Below are 21,631 nucleotides of genomic sequence, written 5' to 3'. Positions count from 1 at the left end.
AAAAGCAAGAGCTAGTGCTAGCTCAGTCAGGGTAAAGCAGTGCCCTTTGAGGATATGCAACTGTAGAAGGATAAAGAAAAACTAGGTAACTTGTGGATTTTGGATTACTAATTGAATGTGAATCCAAATACAGTACTCCCAATCTTGCTGATGAAAATTGGAGAGCAAGTGCTATAGTTTATACAAGATTTGAGGTGCAGGAATAGAATTGTTGAATGATACAGTCTGTAGTGGCAAAACCATACACTTTATTAGCATAAGTTAGGAAGGAGTAGGTGGAGTTTACCTTCTGGATTTGAAGGGATGCCTTTCGCCTGGTTTGGCCAAAGGAAGCCTAAGGTTATTTGCCTTTGAATAGGAGACCCCCAGAATGGGGAGAAAAGCGTCAGTTACCTGGACAGTGTACGCAGGGTGTGGAGAACAGCCCAATGATTTGTGAGAGCCAGTCGGCTTGTGAGCCGCAAGACATGGGTTCCTCCATCCCAGGGTGGAACTTTACTGCAGCATGTGGGTGGACAGTAAGCACGAGGCTGTGTGCCAGTGTACTGTGTGCAGTGTACTGTGGAGTTTGATGTATTTCTTGGCTTAGATGGTTATCAAGTTCTCAACAGAAAAGCTCAACTGATCAAAGAGAAGGAAGGAAGCAATTTGCTGGGCTTCCAGGACACCAACGCAGAGCTACCTTCGAGCCGGCCCTGTGTGACTGCATGGAGACTTGTCTGTGCCAGTGGGACCAGACCTAAGAAGGAAATACCAGATGATGCTGAGGATTCTGCATTCAATCAACAGAAGCGTTAGTGAGACAAAGGACCGTAAGGCAGGATATGCAGTAACTGCTACTGAGCAGGTAATCAGTGAGTACAAGTTACCTGTAGGGACTTCCACTAAGAGGTTAAAATAGCCCTTAAACGTATGGACAGATGCGAAATATGCATTTGGGGTGGCACAACTTATGGTACCATCTGGAAAAGAGCAAGGAATAAGGACGTGCTCACACACAGGGAAAACAAATTGAGCACGGTGTATATCACCAAGAGCTTGCTGTTATACACTGTGATGGACATCAGAAAGGTGACCAACTGTCCAGGAAACTGGAATATGATAGGGATCAGGTGGCAAAAACAGGCAGTTGAAAGGAAAAGAAGATAGCAGAACTGGCTTTAATTCCAGATGGTAAACTTCAAATCTCTGAAACCTGAGTCAGCCTGTGGAGCATTTTAGGGGGACGGGAATCTAATTATGATTTAGAAGGGAGAGAGCTAGCTGACAGATGGTGCGTACCCAGATGGCCGCGTGTTGTGCCCTTTAGTACTTTATGGAAGTTGGTCTAAGGGAACATATTGAAACATACTGAGGGGACAAACAGTAGAAAGTAATTGCGCAATTAGTACCAGGAACAGGGTACAAGTGGGGCTATTAGGAAAGGGAACCTTCCAGGGCAACAATGGCAAATGTTTTTTGTTTGGAACTACCAGGAAAAAAGGAGGTTTTGTTATATGCTAGTTGAAACCAATACCTTTCCAGGGTGGCCAGAGCATTCCCTCTGCCAAAGCCAAAGAAGTAGCCGAGGTATTGTTGCAGGAGATTATTCCAAGGTTTGGGGTTAGTGCAACAATATCCTCCAACCAGGGAGCTCCCTTGATTGTAAAGATTGTCCAACAGGGCAGAATGGCTTTGGGAAACAGAGAAACTGGTTCTAGGAACAAGAGCCCAAGGCCTTGACAGCTTGATAAATCATATTTTACAAAGAGATTATGTGTTTATTAGATCTCTTTCAGACCCACCCCTGGACACAAGCTGGGAAGGTCGTTCCAGGTGCTGCTAACGTCCCACACAGCTGTCAAAGTTAAAGAACAAGCGCTGTGGATGCATTAGACTAGGGTCAGTAAGTTCCTTGAACACAATGGGAATCGAAGTCAGCTGGACCTTTAAAACTGCAAATCCAAAGACAGTAAATATGGGCTATTGTAATAGTGAGAAATTTGATAAGTGCGGCTTTTGATGCAAATGCTTATGTAAAAACAAAAACCAAAAAGCTTTGCAAAGTATGCATCTCAGTCATTTGTGCAGTATGTGGCAAGCCGATGATTTTAACTCTCCACTCCTTGGAATCCCTGATGCATTTAACTAGAAGGAGCACTGATGGCCATCGGTTGCTGTGTTGATCCTGTGTGTTGAAGGGGCTGGTTTCAACAACTGATCGAGACAGCACTACTGAAGCAAACAGCAAGGGAGCCACCACCACATTTGGATAAAATGATGGTGTGAGAGGAGATGGGGAATTGTGGAGAGCCTGTACACAGAGTGGCTACGTGACAAGGGCCACGATGGAATGCCACTCGTGAAACATAAAAAGAAAGTATGTAACTAGAGGCAAGGACGGCTACTCGGGTAGATGGAAAACAGGATGCATATCTACAGCAATGAAGAAACAGTAACCGCAAGGCTAACCACAAAGGTCAAGATGAAGTAATGCATAATCCGCCAAATCCTGAGCTATGCTTTTGCAAATATGTATAAGCTCATTACCTACTGTATAAATACAATACCAATGTGCCTAATAAATGAGACCTGTTGATCATGACAGCTTGAGACTCGTCTCCCGCGGTTATTTTTCCGGACAAATGGTGACCCCGACGTGATACAGACCGGGGAACTTTGGCTGCCACGAACGGAGACTGCGTTGGGTTCGGGTCCCGCAGCTAGACGGACGGCGAAAGAGTGAAATATTGGACTCCGTGCCTTGGGCGACCACAGCGGTGGGCTCGACACGATACGTGCTGCCGAAGCTTGGGGGGCTGCAACAGCGCTGACGTAGGTAAGGATGGACAGGCAAGCAGCATATGATTTATTCACTGCCTTTCTGAGAAAGAGGCAATTCCGGGGGGTAGACTTAGAGAAGGAGCTTCCTGGCCCTGCTGAGTCATGCAGTATCACCACGGGTTTTTCGCTGAACCCTCACTCGGTACACACGCTAGATGAGTGGCGACGGTATGGGGATAAGCTTTGGGAGTTGGTGTTGGAAGATGACAAGGTAGCAAAAAGGATGAGTAAGTTGTGGAAGGCAGTGCATAACGAGTTGTTGATGGTCAGGCGGAGAAGAGGGCTGCGCAGGGAGCGCAGGCAGCTCAAGAAAAGAACAAAGATTATGGGTTGATCTGGGATAAACACTCCAAACCCCCCCTCCTTTCGCATGGTTATGCTACCCGCTGCTCCCCCCGCATCCGCAAATGGAGTGCAGGCTCAGTCACCGCAGAGCCTGTGGAGGCACCCCCCGCGTCGGGTTTTAGGGCCATCAGCATTAGATGGTTCCGGGTCGGTTCCCGGTGCCGAGTCTGACCTTGCGGAGGCTATAGCCAGGGAGAGACGGGAGTTGTGGACCACGTTAGCAAAACATGGGATGGAGGACGGAGATAATGAGCTTGTGCAGGCAGTGACTGAAATCTTGTGTTCCCAGTTGTCTATACTCCCACGCAGCAGGGCGGTTACAAGCAGAAATTCGAACTTTAGATTGGAAAATGCTGTCCCAACTACGGGCTACAGTGGGGACATATGGGGTAACCAGTGAGCCGGCTAGACAGATGAGGGAATATTTATTCAGTGCGCATATACTAACTCCCGGCCGATATTAGAGGCATAGCTAGATTAATTTACACCCCCATCAACTAATATTGTTTAACGCACACTGGCAGCAGGAAGCTGCAATATCGGCAGCAGTGCAGAGGGGTCCGGGAGACCCTCTGGCAGGCATAACAATAGAACAGTTGATGGGTCTCGGGGCATGGACTCGGATAGAGGCACAGGCAATTTCGGGACCTGATGTTTCCCGAGAAATAATGGCTGTAGCCAGACGGCTATGGACAAGATAAAGGCTCCTGGAGGTACACCTATTTACATGGGATACGACAGGGGCGGGAAGAGCCGTTGGGTGATTTTGTGGATAAGGTTATGGATGCGATTAAAAAGGCTAGCGTACCAGAGTACATGCAGGGGGCATTGCTTAAGCAGTGTGTGCTTCAGAATGGGAACTCGAATACTCGGTTCCCTTGTCAATACCCTGCCTGGGGATTGGTCGATCCCGGAGCTACTGGAAAAGGCCGCTACGGTCCCCTCGGGGACCCAGGCTTTCTAGTGAATGCCCTGCAGAAGATTGGGGATGGGTTACGGGAGCAGGCCAGAGCATTGCAGGAACAATCAAGGTCAGCTCAGACCAGGTGTTAGCAGCCCTTGCGCCCCTCCAAGCTACCGTCTCCACTGGCCCCCCACCCGCGCGGCAACCCCCGCATGAAGTGCTTTCGCTGTGGGAATGTCGGACACATCCGTGGGTAGGTGCAACAGGCAGGCATGAAGATACTCCCCTCTATCCTCCTGCCAAGCTTGTCTCTATCCAAGGGCAAGCAGATGCCCAGAAACAGTGACTGAGTGTTGAATGAGCACACGTGAGCACACGTTAACTAATGAGTGACATGTGCTTAGCTAGCAACAAGTTATGTTGATCCAGTATCCGTACGTTTAGCTGAGCATCGGGAAGATTGTGAACCTGAAGTACTCAGCCAATGAGGAACCAATGAGGGGAGAAAGAGGTAAGCGTCGATAACAGGGAGTAAAAATGGAAGGCTGTTTTCTGTGTGCTCTCCTGCTTGCAGGAGGCCTGCCATTGCAGTTGTGCATAGAATCTGCTTTATCAGAGATACCGTCCTGATAAATTATTTGTATTTGCCTATTTCCAACGTGGCAAGCACACCCCCTTCAGGGCACATCTCATCCCACTGTTAGTCAGTCCTTGTAAGAAGCACCACGACAAATCCACCTGAAAAACACAGCCCTTCCATTGAGTAGCAAAGAAAGCAGCTCTGCCCTTGCTCCTGACCCTCGTCCCTGCCCCCACCTGCCCTCACAGTACAGCCACCTTCTCTTGAGCAGGGTAAAGAGCAGTGAGAATTCATACTTGGTTATCCTGGCAGTGTTTGTGGGCCACAAAGAGAAATCCCTGCATTCCAGAAAACAGAGACAAAAAGAGACAGTCGGAGGAGTGCCTAATAAAGATGTGATGATGTTCTCAGCTGCGGCTGGTGTTGCTGGATACAAGCAACCACACGAGGCTGAGCACGCTCTCCTGTCTCTATCCCAATCCAGGAAACACACAGAAGAGCTCAGTGCTCTCTTGCTTTCATTTCCTTCCATGAGCCATTTTCAAATGCACGTTGTTCTAGGCCAGCACAAGCTCTAGGGCCTAAAGCCACAGCCTGAGTGGCCAGCACAGCCCCGGGGACTAAAGCCCCCAGGAACTAAAGCCCCCGGGGACTAAAGCCTCAGCCTGAGAGGCATGAGGTCCCTGTGGTCTAAAGCCACCACAAGAGAGGCCAGTACCGACCCCAGCGCCTAAAGCCACAGCCAGAGATGCCTAAACAGACCCCGGGGCCTGAAGCCGCAGGCAGGCAGGCCTGCACTGGCGCTGCATCCTGAAGACTCATCCTCAGCCTGAGAGGTCAGCACCAGCCCTGGGCCTACAGCCACAGCCAGAGGCAGAGAGGCCAGCACAGCCCGGGGGCAGAAAGCCAGACTCATGGCATTGAGAGGCCAGCACCAGCTCCAGGGCCTAAAGCCACAGACACATCCAGTGAGTCTGGCACCAGCCCTGGGGCCTAAAGCCACAGCCACATAGGGCAGCACTGGCCCTGCAGCCTACAGCCACAGCCCAAAGGGCCAGCACATGCCCTGGGGCCTGAAGCCACTGCTAGAGAGGCCAGCACCGGCCCCAGGGCCTGAAGCCACAGCCCGAGATGCCTAAACCGACCCGGGGCCTGAAGCCACAGGCAGGAGGGCCTGCACCGTGCCGCTGCCTGAAGCCTCATCCCCAGCCTGAGACGCCGGCACCAGGGACAGAGAGCCCTAAAGCCACAGCCAGAGCCAGACAGGCCGGTACTGGCCTAGGGGCTAAAAGCCAGAGTCACGGCCTGGGAGGCTGGCACCACCTCCAGGGCCTAAAGCCACAAACACAGGCAGGGAGCCTGGCACCGGCACCAGGGCCTAAAGCCACAGCCCAAGAGGCCAGAACTGGCCCTGGGGCCTGAAGGCACATCCACAGCCTGACAGGCTGGCATCGGCCCCGAGGCCTAAAGCTACAGCCCAAAGGGCCAGCACATGCCCTGGGGCCCGAAGCCCCACTCAGCAAGGCCGGCATCGGCCCAAGGGCCTGAAGTCACAGCCCAAAAGGCTGGAAGCAGTCCTAGAATCATATCAGAGGATCATAGAATGGCCTGGGTTGAAAAGGACCACAATGATCATCCAGTTTCAACCCCCTGCTGTGGGCAGGGTTGCCAACCGCCAGACCAGGCTGCCCAGAGCCACATCCAGCCTGGCCTTGAATGCCTCCAGGGATGGGGCATCCACAGCCTCCTTGGGCAACCTGTTCCAGTGCGTCACCACCCGCTGGGTGAAAAACTTCCTCCTCATATCTAACGTAAACCTCCCCTGTCTCTGTTTACAACCGTTCCCCCTTGTTCCATCACTGTCCACCCTCGTAAACAACCCTTCCCCCTCCTGTTTATACGCTCCCTTCAAGTACAGGAAGGACACCATGAGGTCTCTGCGGAGCCTTCTCTTCTCAAGCTGAACAAGCCCAGTTCCCTCAACCTTTTCCTCACAGGAGAGGTGCTCCAGCCCTCTGGCCATCTTAGTGGCCCTCCTCTGGACCTGCTCCAAGAACTCCACATCCTTCCTGTGCTGGGGGCCCCAGGCCTGGACGCAGGTGCTCCACATGGGGCCTCACAAGAGCCGAGTAGAGCGGGACAATCCCCTCCCTCTCCCTCCTGGCCACCCCCAGGGACCTAAAGCCTCAGCCCCAGCTAGAGAGGCCAGCACTGACCCCAGGGCCTGAAGCCACAGCCTGACAGGCTGGAACCAGTCCACGGAGTTCAAGCTGTGTCTAAAGACACAGCCCCACCCTGAGTGGCCAGCACTGGCCCCGGGGCACACAGGGGTGCATTCCAATTGGTTTCTACTGATTCCTATTGGTCTCTATTCACCCCTATCAGTCCTTGCTGGTCTTTTCCAGACGCTGATGCATTCCTTTCACAAAAACGAGGTCCGACGACCCACTCGTTTTCGGGTTTGTTGCCCGTTTGTAAAATATTTTATGACGTATACATATCAATCTACGTCTCTTTTTCCATCTCCCGAGTCACGCCTCCCCTGGTCAGCAAAGGGTCACTGCCGCAATGGAGTCATCCAAACTCAGAGGAATAGTACACATCCATTTATTGAGAGCGTTCTTAACAACTGACAACAGCCCATTGGAGGTAACATTGCATAATGGGCTAATTACAATTCATAAGCCTTCGAGGTAACCAGCTGTAGGAAATGGCTGCTACGAAGACTCAAAGAATCCAAGAAGCCACGTCCTGGTGTCAGGTGCAGATCTTCAGCCTGATGGGTCGTCGGAGGTGGTGGTGTTCAGCTGACGACTCACGACGACAGTACAACTTATTTGTAAGTCCAAAGTGGTGGCACTCAGCCGCCTGCCGGCACTGCCCCACAGCTGTGCCTCTGCGCCCCTGGGAGCAGGAGCACAGGAGAGGCCCCTTCCGTGGGGACAGAGCCCTCTCGCCCGCGCCCCACCGCAGCAGCCCCGAGCTGGGAGGGGGGACTGAGAGGGGCGGTCAGATGGGCAGCAGCCCATCACAGACCACACGCAGGCTCCTGCTCGCAAAGTACGCCAGGGAAGCGTACATTGCCTGGGGCAGCACTCGCAGCAGGAGCCGATACAACAGCTCCTGGTCATAGTGCTGGGCGTACAGCACTGCACAGCCCAACACGGTAACGAGCAGCAGCTGGAGGCTGACAAAGATGAGGCAGATCATCCTGGGGGGCAAAAGAGGGCCAGGAATGAGGCGTTCCGACCCCACGGCAGCACAGCCCCACACAGCGCCAAAGGGGACACCCGGGAGCCGCAGCCGGCTGCAGCGGGGTCCAGGCCATCAGCCCACTGCCGGGAGCCCGGCTGCTGCCGGCTGGGCACAGGGCAATGAGGGGATACTCACTTCATCCAGAAGGCGAGCCCACGTCTCCTCGCCCGCTCAGCCTTCTCCTGTAGGTGAAGATGGGGCAGGGGCGCTGGTCAGGCCCTGCCGCACAGCCGGGGCTCGTGCAGGACAGTGGCAGCCCGGCAGCGCAGCAGCACAGCTGCAGCGCTGCAGGGAGCCCTGTCCCCGAGGAGAACTTTGTCGAACAGGGTGAGGGTGCGCTGGGCTCTGCCCCTTACCAGCTCTGCGTCCACCAGCTCCGGCAGCACAGCCCCAGGCACGTGGGCTGCCTCCAGCTCCAGCTGATGCTGCTGCCTGTAGGGAACAAGGCCTGCTTGGAGGGTGCCGGCCTCTGTCAGCATGCGGGCTCCCCAGCAGTGCGTGCCCACCCCCGGGCTGGGGTCGGGCTGCTCTGTCACACCATGTGCCCAACTGAAACCCAAGCCCCAAGCCCAGCAGCACTGCAGTCTCGTTGCTGCCCCAGGTGCTGCAGAGGCCCAGAGCCACTCACAAGGCACCCTCCAGCTCCAGCTCCTCCCGCTCCTCTTGCAGGCGCTGTCTTTCCTGGCGCAGCACCTGGCAGACAAAAGCGTGAGTGCCCATGCCTGCTGCAGTTGCCCTCCAGGTCCCCACCTGGGGTCAGGCAGCCCCCATCCCCTCGCCCCTCCACGCTACCTCGATCTCCTCTGTCTCAGCCTTCAGCTGATCTTCCAGCTGGGCAATGAACTGCTTCTCCTGCAAAGACAATGGCTGTGCCATGTGGGGTGGCTGCGCTGGGCCCCACGGACCCGAGGGATGGGGACCAAGGTCCTCCCACAGAGCCAAAGCTGTGAGTGCACTGAGCTCTGAGGACGAGCCCCAGCTCCACCCTACCTGCTCCAGATCCTCCTTTCTGGCCAGCTGTTCTTTCTGCCCGTATTTGCTGGGCATCCTGCAGGAAAGGGGAAGGGGAGCGGCCATCAGGGCACCGACGCTCTCACGAAGCTCCATCTGACAGCAGCTCCATGCCGCCATCCCCTCCTGCCTCCTCCATGGAGGAGCTGCAGACCCACACGAGGGGACATCTGCTCACCTTCATCAAGGATTCCCTGGCCTCAGCCTTGCGCTTCTCCACGGCGCGCTCATGAGCCTGTGGGAGGGGAGAGGAGCGGCGTTGGCACCGAGGTGCTGCCGGCAGCTCTGCATCCCGCCGGAGGTGCCCGGCCCTCTGCTGCCATGCCATGGGCAGGGTGCCCTCCAGCCGGCAGCTCGCCCCGCCTGGCCCTTCTGTGTCTGTGCACCCAGAGCTCACCTGCAGCAGCTCCTCCAGCAGATTCACACGCTGCAGATCTGTTAATGTCCCGCTGGCAAACTGGGCCCGCATTGCTGCACCACTCGCACAGCTCCTCGCTGGACCAGAACCAACCGCAAAATGAGGCAGGCAGGTTCAGCGCTGACCCACTGCCCCTGCCCCACCCCAGGGCCTCTGTGAGGTCATCACATCATTGTGACATCACCCGCACAGGAGGGTCCTGGAAGATCATAGAACTGCAGGACGGCGTGGCTTGGGAGGTTCCTTAGTGATCACAGAACCATAGAATGGTTTGTGTTGCAAGAGTCCTGGAAGATGATAGAACCACAGGATGGTGTGGCTTGGAAGGGTCCTGGAAGATCATAGAATCACAGAATGGTTCTTTGAAACAGCTGTGAAGGATCTGTGAGCAAATCCTGCCGTCAGTAGTTGGTGCCGCGGGAAGGCCTGAGGTCCGACCTTTCCTCCAACGGCTTCAGTGTAACTTTGGAAAGACAGTGCTCACACCTGGTTTGTTCTATCTGCCAGGACGTCACTCAGCTGCGTTGCGACGGCGACGGCGCGCCCTCATTCATGGCACGGCGTACAGCCGTCCGCGTGACGACGGCGCACGCGTGGCTGTGTATCCATAACAGCCGCGCTTCAGCGCGGCTGTCCCTCTTTGGATGCTGCCATGGCGCGTCGTCCCACGCTGTGACGTCATCGCCTTGCGCCCGGGTGAGGCGGCGGCCTCGAGGTTGTCCTGCTGTGCTCCGCAGTGCTCCAACGCCGCGGGGCGGCTCCGGGCGCCGCCTCAGCTTCTACAGGTGGGTGTTTGGGGTGGGGGGGGGGATCGGTTCATGTGCCGGGGCTAAGAGGGTGGGGGGCCGCGTGCCGCTCGCTCTGTGTTGGCCCCGTGGGGCCTTTGTGGTCCTCAGGGCCTCTGCCCGGGGGCAGGAGGTGCCCTGTGTCCCCCCTCTCCCCCCGCCATGGGCCGCCCACAACGGCCCCCCAGGGCCTTTGTCTGTCCCCTAGGTTTACACCCAGTCCCCATCCTCTAGTTCCCTCATTCTGACCACTTGAGTCCTTTTCCCCCCTTCCCCTCAGTGCCTTCCCTCCGTGTCCACCCATTTCCCATTCTGATCCCCAGGGTCCGTCCCCTCCCCTCCCCCCGTTCCCTCCCTAGTCCACTATTCTGATCTCTGGTGTCCCCTGTCCCCCGCCCCACCCCCCACTCCCCTCTATTTTACTCCACAGGGCCTCCTGTCCTCCCTTCCCCCCCACCTCCTGACCCCTTTTTTCTGACTCCTAAAGTCCCCTGTACCTCCCCCTCTCCCTCCCCCCCCCCACCCCGTGCCCTCCTCCCTGTCCCCTGGTGTCCATTCCCCCATTTTGACCCCCAGTCCCCTCCAGCCAGACCCCCTTTCTGTCCAATAGAATCCCCCCACAACCTCTGACTCTCCTGTCCCACCCCTCACTCCTCCCCCAGATGCTCTTTCTGCCTCTTAGAGACTCTGTTCACCCCTTTCCCACTTCAGACACTCTTTCAACACCTTAGAGACCCCATTCCTCCCTTCCCGCTCCAAAACCCCCCAAGATCTCCCCCAGACTCCCTTTCCACCCCATAGAAGCCCCTCACAACCCCCCAGCTTCCCCCTGCCACCCCCTCTCCAACCCCAGGCCCCTTTTCCTCTGAATAGAGACCCCACTCACCCTTTTTTCCCCAGACACAACCCCCCTGTCCGCTCCCAGACTCCCCTTTCTGCCCTACAGAAGCCCCATTGCCCCCCCCCCCTCAACTCCCTAAGTTCCCCTCCACAATGCTCCACACCACCCCCAGTCCCCCGTTGTACCCACAGAAGCCTCTTTTCCCTCTTTTTCCACCCCACAACTCCCTCTCTTTGCCCCCAGACCTCTTTTCCACCCCATAGAAGCCCCCCAGAACCCCTCAGTTTCTCCCTTTCACGCCTCCCTCCACCTCCAGACCCCCTTTCCACCCCACAGAAGTCCCATTCACACCTTCCCTCCTAGATTCCCCGCAACCCTCCTCTCCACCCCGACTTTCCTTCCACCCCATGGAAGCCCCACTAACCCTTTTCTTCCCCCCCACAACCCCCCTGTCCAGCACTGGAGTCATCCAGAAGGAACTAGAGGTGTCCCAGAAGGGTCTTGGGGGTGGCCAGGGTGTCCCCAAGTGGATCTAGAGGGTCATTGGATTAATCCAGAAGGGTCTGGAGATGTCCTGGAGGGGTCTTGGGGTGTCCAGGGGGTCTCCCCCTTTTGACTAGCAGAGAGGTTAGGAATTTCCAAAAGGAAATGAATTCCTTAACTGAGGATCCTGTAAGAGGAGCAGAACAGTTAGATCAATTTGTGGAGCCTAATTTCCTCTCAGGGATGGCAATGATGTTTCTCATGGGTATGTTGTTTACTGGAGAAGAAGGAGGTGCAATTCGGTGGGCAGCTGTGCAAGAGTGGGAAAGGAGTACAGAAGAAAGGTCGGGTCCTGTGGGGAGGTGGAGAGAGGAAGGATCCTGAGGATAAACTGTCCTGGTTATTGTCACTGTCTTTGTGACTGTTAACTGTTTGTGGTGTGAAAGTATTATTAAGAAGCTGTTATGGGACAAGGGGTGTCTAAGAAGATACCAGAAATGACTCCCTGGGTTGTATTTTGGCTCACAGGAGAGACGTTGTGGGTGAGACAGAGGGAACATCAAATGAGAAACTGGGAAGAGATATGAAGTAGCGGGACCAGTTTTTCTAAGTGAGTATTCTAATCATGAGACCAAGTATTGGGTGTTTGTGGGAACTGGAGGGTGTTTGATTCGTGGGTTTTGAAGGGACCCCCATGAGCAGAACTTGGAATGAGAAAGGGAGCCAGGGCCGGAGACTGCTGCTGTAAACAGTGCTATTTGTGAAGGGGGGGTGGAGAGGACGGGGCACTGGAAATGAGAATAGCCTTCATCTGCAGAGATCTAGGAAACCCGAAATCCCAGTGCTAGATGATGCTGAAATATGATGTTAGTAGTTCATGTAACGATGAGAGTTTGGAAAGTGAAAAAGGTTTGGGAAAGACAAGGCTGAGGAAGGCAGAGATGAGCAAGGTGTAACAGGGATGTCAGGATTGAAGAGAGATGAGTGGTATGGAAGAACTGCCTGAGGAACAGAGATAGGGAGGAGATTGGGAAGAACAACAGCAGCTGCTACTGTTGCTGCAATAGAGCAGGGCCATAGGACCCAGAGGTCCCTTCAGGAAGAGGTGGGGGGAGGGAGGGGGGCTGGAAGAGCCCAGGGAGGGCTCTGCCCCACAAACTGCAGGGAAATGGGACACTGGTGGAGAAATCCTATCAAGCTGAGTGAGAGGGAACGAGGGAACCATCTCTGATCACAAAAGCTGGATGATGGGAACCTGGGAAGTTTTCCGTAGCAGATCCGCTGTTTAAACTACAGCTAGGGGAGAAGGATAAAGAGGTTTATTTTCTGGTGGGTACGGGTGCCTCTTACCACCCGTAGATGGTTTTTGTAACAGTAGTAGGAGCTACTGCCCAACAAGAAAAAGCTTACCTTTTGGGATCAATTAAATATAGGCTGAGAAAATAAGTAGGAATACATAAATCCTTGTACATGCCAGGTTCTCCAAAACCGTTACCCTGGCAAGACTTATTAGAACAAATGGATGCAGAGATTAAATTCAATAAAACTGGAGCTAAGGGTCAAACAAGATTAACTGATGGAAAATTGTAAGTCTGGCTTTAATACAAACTGAGAAAAACAATGTTGTACCCCCAGAAGTTACAGAAATCTTAAATAAAGTATGCTTAGGAGTGTGGGTACCAGGGATGGCTGGTAGAGACAAACTGCAGCCCTAAGTTAAAAGCAAGAGCTAGTGCTAGCTCAGTCAGGGTAAAGCAGTGCCCTTTGAGGATATGCAACTGTAGAAGGATAAAAGAAAAACTAGGTAACTTTTGGATTTTGGATTACTAATTGAATGTGAATCCAAATACAGTACTCCAATCTTGCTGATGAAAAATTGGAGAGCAAGTGCTATAGTTTAGTACAAGATTTGAGGGCAAGGAATAGAATTGTTGAATGTATACAGTCTGTAGTGGCAAATCCATACACTTTATTAACTAAGTTAGGGAATGAGTAGGTGGAGTTTACCTTCTGGATTTGAAGGATGCCTTTTCTGCCTGGTTTGGCCAAAGGAAGCCTAAGGTTATTTGCCTTTGAATAGGAGACCCCCAGAATGGGGAGAAAAGCGTCAGTTAACCTGGACAGTGTTACGCAGGGTTGTGAGAACAGCCCAATGATTTGTGAGAGCCAGTCGGCTTGTGAGCCCAAGACATGGGTTCCTCCATCCCAGGGTGGAACTTTACTGCAGCATGTGGGTGCCCAGTAAGCACAGAGGACTGTGTGCAGTGTACTGTGGACTGTGAGTTTGATGCATTTCTTGGCTTAGATGGTTATCAAGTTTCTCAACAGAAAGCTCAACTGATCAAAGAGAAGGAAGGAAGCAATTTGCTGGGCTCCCAGGACACCAACGCAGAGCTACCTTCGAGCCGGCACTGTGTGACTGCATGGAGACTGTCTGTGCCAGTGGGCCAGACCTAAAGAAGGAACTACCAGATGATGCTGAGGATTCCTGCATTCATCGACAGAAGCAGTTTAGTGAGACAAAGGAACCGTAAGGCAGGATATGCAGTAACTGCTACTGAGCAGGTAATCAGAGTACAACCGTTACCTGTAGGGACTTCCACTAAGAGGTCTAAAATAGCCTTAAACGTATGGACAGATGCTAAATATGCATTTGGGGTGGCACACACTTATGGTACCATCTGGAAAGAGCAAGGAGTGCTCACACACAGGGAAAACAAATTGAGCACGGTGTATATCTACCAAAGAGCGTGGCTGTTATACACTGTGATGGACATCAGAAAGGTGACACTGTCCAGGAAACTGGAAATATGATAGGGATCAGGTGGCAAAACAGGCAGTTGAAGGAAAAGAGATAGCAGAACTGGCTTTAATTCCAGATGGTAAACTTCAAATCTCTGAACCTGAGTCAGCCTGTGGAGCATTTTAGAGGGGACGGGAATCTAATTAATGATTTAGAAGGGAAGAGAGCTAGCTGACAGATGGGTGCGTACCCAGATGGACACGCTGTTGTGCCCTTTAGTACTTTATGGAAGTTGGTTCTAAGGGAACATATTGAAACATACTGAGGGGACAAACAGTAGAAAGTAATTGCGCAATCTAGTACCAGGAACAGGGTACAAGTGGGGCCTATTAGGAAAGGGAACCTTCCAGGGCAACAATGGCAAATTGTTTTTTGTTTGGAACTACCAGGAAAAAAGGAGGGTTTTGTTATATGCTAGTTGAAACCAATACCTTTCCAGGGTGGCCAGAAGCATTCCCTCTGCAAAGCCAAAGAAGTAGCCGAGGTATTGTTGCAGGAGATTATTCCAAGGTTTGGGGTTAGTGCAACAATATCCTCCAACCAGGGAGCTCCCTTGATTGTAAAGATTGTCCAACAGGGCAGAAATAGCTTTGGGAAACAGAGAAACTGGTTCTAGGAACAAGAGCCCAAGGCCTTGACAGCTTGATAAATCATATTTTACAAAGAGATTATGTGTATATATTAGATCTCTTTCAGACCCACCCCTGGAACCAAGCTGGGAAGGTCTGTTCCAGGTGCTGCTAACGTCCCACACAGCTGTCAAAGTTAAAGAACAAGCGCTGTGGATGCATTAGACTAGGGTCAGTAAGATTCCTTGAACACAATGGGAATCGAAGTCAGCTGGACCTTTAAAACTGCAAATCCAAAGACAGTAAATATGGGCTCTTGTAATAGTGAGAAATTTGATAAGTGCGGCTTTTGATGCAAATGCTTATGTAAAAAAAAAAAAACCAAAAAGCTTTGCAAAGTATGCCAGTCTCAGTCATTGTGCAGTATGTGGCCAAGCCGACGATTTTAACTCTCCACTCCTTGGAATCCCTGATGCATTTAACTAGAAGGAGCACTGATGGCCATCGGTTGCTGTGTTATCCTGTGTGTGAAGGGACTGGTTCAACAACTGATCGAGACAGCACTACTGAAGCAAACAGCAAGGGAGCCACCACCACATTCGGATAAAATGATGGTGTGAGAGGAGATGGGGAATGAAGACAGCAAAGATGATATCTGTAAGATTGTACCATATAAAAGAATTGCAGAAATCAACAATGTAAGAAGAAGAAAAGGGGGGAATTGTAGGAATGGAATGTTGTTTCTGCATTAGATACCGAAAATGGGGAATTGATCCGAAGAAGTAGAGCACAATGGATTTGTATTTTGTAACTTGTCCTTAGAAATAGCTGATGTGAAAAGGTAGAAATACTGGATATGTTAGTAGCGTATTTCAGAAGTATAGCTGCTGAATTATGTGATTAGTTCTTGCTTGCAAAACTGCAATAGTTTTTAAATGTTCCAGATAGTATAGGGATAGTACGATGGACTAGAAAGCATATTGTAGGGCTATTCTGTTTAGATAAGAGAACCTCAGCAAGAGAAAAACAGACTTGACCAACATCAAAGAAGCCAGGGCCTCTGCACAAGGTTGGATTGCCTCGCTCTGTGGGTAGGTGCAACAGGCAGGCATCAAGATACTCCCCTCTATCCTCCTGCCAAGCTTGTCTCTATCCAAGGGCAAGCAGATGCCCAGAAACAGTGACTGAGTGTTGAATGAGCACACGTGAGCACACGTTAACTAATGAGTGACATGTGCTTAGCTAGCAACAAGTTATGTTGATCCAGTATCCGTACGTTTAGCTGAGCATCGGGAAGATTGTGAACCTGAAGTACTCAGCCAATGAGGAACCAATGAGGGGAGAAAGAGGTAAGCGTCGATAACAGGGAGTAAAAATGGAAGGCTGTTTTCTGTGTGCTCTCCTGCTTGCAGGAGGCCTGCCATTGCAGTTGTGCATAGAATTCTGCTTTATCAGAGATACCGTCCTGATAAATTATTTGTATTTGCCTATTTCCAAGGTGGCAAGCACACCCCCTTCAGGGCACATCTCATCCCACTGTTAGTCAGTCCTTGTAAGAAGCACCACGACAAATCCACCTGAAAAACACAGCCCTTCCATTGAGTAACAAAGAAAGCACTCTGCCCTTGCTCCTGACCCTCGTCCCTGCCCCCACCTGCCCTCACAGTACAGCCACCTTCTCTTGAGCAGGGTAAAGAGCAGTGAGAATTCATACTTGGTTATCCTGGCACAAAGAGTTTGTGGGCCACAAAGAGAAATGCCTGCATTCCAGAAAACAGAGACAAAAAGAGACAGACGGAGGAGTGCCTAATAAAGATGTGACGATGTTCTCAGCTGCGACTGGTGTTGCTGGATACAAGCAACCACACGAGGGAGGCTGAGCACGCTCTCCTGTCTCTATCCCAATCCAAGAAACACACAGAAGAGCTCAGTGCTCTCTTGCTTTCATTTCCTTCCATGAGCCATTTTCAAATGCACGTTGTTCTAGGCCGGCACAAGCTCTAGGGCCTAAAGCCACAGCCTGAGTGGCCGGCACAGCCACGGGGGACTAAAGCCACCGGGGACTAAAGCCCCCGGGGACTAAAGCCTCAGCCTGAGAGGCATGAGGTCCCTGTGGTCTAAAGCCACCACAAGAGAGGCCAGCACCGACCCCAGCGCCTAAAGCCACAGCCAGAGATGCCTAAACAGACCCCGGGGCCTGAAGCCGCAGGCAGGCAGGCCTGCACTGGCGCTGCATCCTGAAGACTCATCCTCAGCCTGAGAGGTCAGCACCAGCCCTGGGCCTACAGCCACAGCCAGAGGCAGAGAGGCCAGCACAGCCCGGGGGCAGAAAGCCAGACTCATGGCATTGAGAGGCCAGCACCAGCTCCAGGGCCTAAAGCCACAGACACATCCAGTGAGTCTGGCACCAGCCCTGGGGCCTAAAGCCACAGCCACATAGGGCAGCACTGGCCCTGCAGCCTACAGCCACAGCCCAAAGGGCCAGCACATGCCCTGGGGCCTGAAGCCACTGCTAGAGAGGCCAGCACCGGCCCCAGGGCCTGAAGCCACAGCCCGAGATGCCTAAACCGACCCGGGGCCTGAAGCCACAGCCCGAGATGCCTAAACCGACCCGGGGCCTGAAGCCACAGGCAGGAGGGCCTGCACCGTGCCGCTGCCTGAAGCCTCATCCCCAGCCTGAGACGCCGGCACCAGGGACAGAGAGCCCTAAAGCCACAGCCAGAGCCAGACAGGCCGGTACTGGCCTAGGGGCTAAAAGCCAGAGTCACGGCCTGGGAGGCTGGCACCAGCTCCAGGGCCTAAAGCCACAAACACAGACAGGGAGCCTGGCACCGGCACCAGGGCCTAAAGCCACAGCCCAAGAGGCCAGAACTGGCCCTGGGGCCTGAAGGCACATCCACAGCCTGACAGGCTGGCATCAGCCCCGAGGCCTAAAGCTACAGCCCAAAGGGCCAGCACATGCCCTGGGGCCCGAAGCCCCACTCAGCAAGGCCGGCATCGGCCCAAGGGCCTGAAGTCACAGCCCAAAAGGCTGGAAGCAGTCCTAGAATCATATCAGAGGATCATAGAATGGCCTGGGTTGAAAAGGACCACAATGATCATCCAGTTTCAACCCCCTGCTGTGGGCAGGGTTGCCAACCGCCAGACCAGGCTGCCCAGAGCCACATCCAGCCTGGCCTTGAATGCCTCCAGGGATGGGGCATCCACAGCCTCCTTGGGCAACCTGTTCCAGTGCGTCATCACCCCCTGGGTGAAAAACTTCCTCCTCATATCTAACGTAAACCTCCCCTGTCTCTGTTTACAACCGTTCCCCCTTGTTCCATCACTGTCCACCCTTGTAAACAACCCTTCCCCCTCCTGTTTATACGCTCCCTTCAAGTACAGGAAGGACACCATGAGGTCTCTGCGGAGCCTTCTCTTCTCAAGCTGAACAAGCCCAGTTCCCTCAACCTTTTCCTCACAGGAGAGGTGCTCCAGCCCTCTGGCCATCTTAGTGGCCCTCCTCTGGACCTCCTCCAAGAACTCCACATCCTTCCTGTGCTGGGGGCCCCAGGCCTGGACGCAGTGCTCCACATGGGGCCTCACAAGAGCCGAGTAGAGCGGGACAATCCCCTCCCTCTCCCTCCTGGCCACCCCCAGGGACCTAAAGCCTCAGCCCCAGCTAGAGAGGCCAGCACTGACCCCAGGGCCTGAAGCCACAGCCTGACAGGCTGGAACCAGTCCCCGGAGTTCAAGCTGTGTCTAAAGACACAGCCCCACCCTGAGTGGCCAGCACTGGCCCCGGGGCACACAGGGGTGCATTCCAATTGGTTTCTACTGATTCCTATTGGTCTCTATTCACCCCTATCAGTCCTTGCTGGTCTTTTCCAGACGCTGATGCATTCCTTTCACAAAAACGAGGTCCGACGACCCACTCGTTTTCGGGTTTGTTGCCCGTTTGTAAAATATTTTATGACGTATACATATCAATCTACGTCTCTTTTTCCATCTCCCGAGTCACGCCTCCCCTGGTCAGCAAAGGGTCACTGCCGCAATGGAGTCATCCAAACTCAGAGGAATAGTACACATCCATTTATTGACAGCGTTCTTAACAACTGACAACAGCCCATTGGAGGTAACATTGCCTAATGGGCTAATTACAATTCATAAGCCTTCGAGGTAACCAGCTGTAGGAAATGGGTGCTACGAAGACTCAAAGAATCCAAGAAGCCACGTCCTGGTGTCAGGTGCAGATCTTCAGCCTGATGGGTCGTCGGAGGTGGTGGTGTTCAGCTGACGACTCACGACGACAGTACAACTTATTTGTAAGTCCAAAGTGGTGGCACTCAGCCGCCTGCTGGCACTGCCCCACAGCTGTGCCTCTGCGCCCCTGGGGGCAGGAGCACAGGAGAGGCCCCTTCCGTGGGGACAGAGCCCTCTCGCCGCGCCCCACCGCGCAGCCCCGAGCTGGGAGGGGGGACTGAGAGGGGCGGTCAGATGGGCAGCAGCCCATCACAGACCACACGCAGGCTCCTGCTCGCAAAGTACGCCAGGGAAGCGTACATTGCCTGGGGCAGCACTCGCAGCAGGAGCCGATACAACAGCTCCTGGTCATAGTTCTGGGCGTACAGCACTGCACAGCCCAACACGGTAACGAGCAGCAGCTGGAGGCTGACAAAGATGAGGCAGATCATCCTGGGGGGCAAAAGAGGGCCAGGAATGAGGCGTTCCGACCCCACGGCAGCACAGCCCCACACAGCGCCAAAGGGGACACCCGGGAGCCGCGCCGGCTGCAGCGGGGTCCAGGCCATCAGCCCACTGCCGGGAGCCCGGCTGCTGCCGGCTGGGCACAGGGCAATGAGGGGATACTTACTTCATCCAGAAGGCGAGCCCACGTCTCCTCGCCCGCTCAGCCTTCTCCTGTAGGTGAAGATGGGGCAGGGGCACTGGTCAGGCCCTGCTGCACAGCCGGGGCTCGTGCAGGACAGTGGCAGCCCGGCAGCGCAGCAGCACAGCTGCAGCGCTGCAGGGAGCCCTGTCCCCGAGGAGAACCTTGTCGGACAGGGTGAGGGTGCGCTGGGCTCTGCCCCTTACCAGCTCTGCTTCCACCAGCTCCGGCAGCACAGCCCCAGGCACGTGGGCTGCCTCCAGCTCCAGCTGATGCTGCTGCCTGTAGGGAACAAGGCCTGCTTGGAGGGTGCCGGCCTCTGTCAGCACGCGGGCTCCCCAGCAGTGCGTGCCCACCCCCGGGCTGGGGTCGGGCTGCTCTGTCACACCATGTGCCCAACTGAAACCCAAGCCCCAAGCCCAGCAGCACTGCAGTCTCGTTGCTGCCCCAGGTGCTGCAGAGGCCCAGAGCCACTCACCAGGCACCCTCCAGCTCCAGCTCCTCCCGCTCCTCTTGCAGGCGCTGTCTTTCCTGGCGCAGCACCTGGCAGACAAAAGCGTGAGTGCCCATGCCTGCTGCAGTTGCCCTCCAGGTCCCCACCTGGGGTCAGGCAGCCCCCATCCCCTCGCCCCTCCACGCTACCTCGATCTCCTCTGTCTCAGCCTTCAGCTGATCTTCCAGCTGGGCAATGAACTGCTTCTCCTGCAAAGACAATGGCTGTGCCATGTGGGGTGGCTGCGCTGGGCCCCACGGACCCGAGGGATGGGGACCAAGGTCCTCCCACAGAGCCAAAGCTGTGAGTGCACTGAGCTCTGAGGACGAGCCCCAGCTCCACCCTACCTGCTCCAGATCCTCCTTCCTGGCAGCTGTTCTTTCTGCCCGTATTTGCTGGGCATCCTGCAGGAAAGGGGAAGGGGAGCGGCCATCAGGGCACCGACGCTCTCACGAAGCTCCATCTGACAGCAGCTCCATGCCACACTCCCCTCCTGCCTCCTCCATGGAGGAGCTGCAGACCCACACGAGGGGACATCTGCTCACCTTCATCAAGGATTCCCTGGCCTCAGCCTTGCGCTTCTCCACGGCGCGCTCATGAGCCTGTGGGAGGGGAGAGGAGCGGCGTTGGCACCGAGGTGCTGCCAAGCAGCTCTGCATCCCGCCGGAGGTGCCCGGCCCTCTGCTGCCATGCCATGGGCAGGGTGCCCTCCAGCCGGCAGCTCGCCCCGCTGGCCCTTCTGTGTCTGTGCACCCAGAGCTCACCTGCAGCAGCTCCTCCAGCAGATTCACACGCTGCAGATCTGTTAATGTCCCGCTGGCAAACTGGGCCCGCATTGCTGCACCACTCGCACAGCTCCTCGCTGGACCAGAACCAACCGCAAAATGAGGCAGGCAGGTTCAGCGCTGACCCACTGCCCCTGCCCCACCCCAGGGCCTCTGTGAGGTCATCACATCATTGTGACATCACCCGCACAGGAGGGTCCTGGAAGATCATAGAACTGCAGGACGGCGTGGCTTGGGAGGTTCCTTAGTGATCACAGAACCATAGAATGGCTTGTGTTGGAAGAGTCCTGGAAGATGATAGAACCACAGGATGGTGTGGCTTGGAAGGGTCCTGGAAGATCATAGAATCACAGAATGGTTCTTTGAAACAGCTGTGAAGGATCCGTGAGCAAATCTGCCGTCAGTAGTTGGTGCCGCGGGAAGGCCTGAGGTCCGACCTTTCCTCCAACGGCTTCAGTGTAACTTTGGAAAGACAGTGCTCACACCTGGTTTGTTCTATCTGCCAGGACGTCACTCAGCTGCGTTGCGACGGCGACGGCGCGCCCTCATTCATGGCACGGCGTACAGCCGTCCGCGTGACGACGGCGCACGCGTGGCTGTGTATCCATAACAGCCGCGCTTCAGCGCGGCTGTCCCCTTTGGATGCTGCCATGGCGCGTCGTCCCACGC

General features: G+C 54.4%; 1 protein-coding gene, 1 long non-coding RNA gene and 1 other non-coding gene across 6 annotated transcripts; 1 reads left to right on the top strand and 2 right to left on the bottom strand.

Annotated features, from left to right (window-relative positions):
- Window positions 1–7,630: 7,630 nt before the first annotated feature.
- On the bottom strand, window positions 7,631–21,622 carry LOC112531381 (apical junction molecule-like). 3 transcript variants are annotated; one of them, XM_046906027.1, is made up of 9 exons: window positions 21,448–21,622; window positions 20,942–21,293; window positions 20,723–20,779; window positions 20,525–20,581; window positions 20,327–20,386; window positions 20,163–20,227; window positions 19,891–19,966; window positions 19,670–19,716; window positions 18,874–19,491 (listed from the first exon to the last, which is right to left on the bottom strand). In XM_046906027.1, exons 2-9 carry the CDS (start codon window positions 21,011–21,013, stop codon window positions 19,290–19,292), a joined length of 636 nt encoding a protein of 211 aa, XP_046761983.1. In that variant the 5' UTR covers window positions 21,014–21,293; window positions 21,448–21,622; the 3' UTR covers window positions 18,874–19,289. The 3 variants fall into 3 exon arrangements, with proteins under 3 accessions (XP_040512734.1, XP_046761983.1, XP_040512735.1); XM_040656801.2 differs by having other exon boundaries at window positions 20,942–21,622; XM_040656800.2 differs by lacking the exons at window positions 18,874–19,491; window positions 19,670–19,716 and adding exons at window positions 7,631–7,863; window positions 8,043–8,089 and having other exon boundaries at window positions 20,327–20,581; window positions 20,942–21,622.
- On the bottom strand, window positions 8,922–10,010 carry LOC112531414. Its single transcript, XR_003073142.3, has 4 exons — window positions 9,823–10,010; window positions 9,316–9,667; window positions 9,097–9,153; window positions 8,922–8,955 (listed from the first exon to the last, which is right to left on the bottom strand). It is a non-coding gene; the product is annotated as an uncharacterized LOC112531414 (transcript).
- Window positions 10,020–16,859, top strand: LOC112531415. 2 transcript variants are annotated; one of them, XR_005843379.2, is made up of 3 exons: window positions 10,020–10,121; window positions 11,974–12,055; window positions 13,763–16,859. It is a non-coding gene; the product is annotated as an uncharacterized LOC112531415 (long non-coding RNA). The 2 variants fall into 2 exon arrangements; XR_005843378.2 differs by having other exon boundaries at window positions 13,774–15,294.
- Window positions 21,623–21,631: the final 9 nt, after the last annotated feature.

This window comes from Gallus gallus (genome assembly GCF_016699485.2).
Source record: "Gallus gallus isolate bGalGal1 chromosome 32 unlocalized genomic scaffold, bGalGal1.mat.broiler.GRCg7b 32_unloc6, whole genome shotgun sequence".
Taxonomy (NCBI): Eukaryota; Metazoa; Chordata; class Aves; order Galliformes; family Phasianidae; genus Gallus; species Gallus gallus.
The sequence above is the reverse complement of the archived record's forward strand: the minus strand, read 5'-3'. Positions and strand labels throughout refer to the sequence as shown.

What these genes read in the sequence shown, in the direction of transcription:
- LOC112531381 (XM_040656800.2), bottom strand. Translation starts at nt 21,013, where the DNA reads ATGCGGGCCCAGTTTGCCAGCGGGACATTAACAGATCTGCAGCGTGTG. An exon ending in CTGAGACAGAGGAGATCGAG is followed by an intron (nt 20,228 to 20,326) that starts GTAGCGTGGAGG and finishes TTTGTCTGCCAG; the next exon opens with GTGCTGCGCCAGGAAAGACA. An exon ending in GGGCTCGCCTTCTGGATGAA is followed by an intron (nt 7,864 to 8,042) that starts GTGAGTATCCCC and finishes TTTGCCCCCCAG; the next exon opens with GATGATCTGCCTCATCTTTG.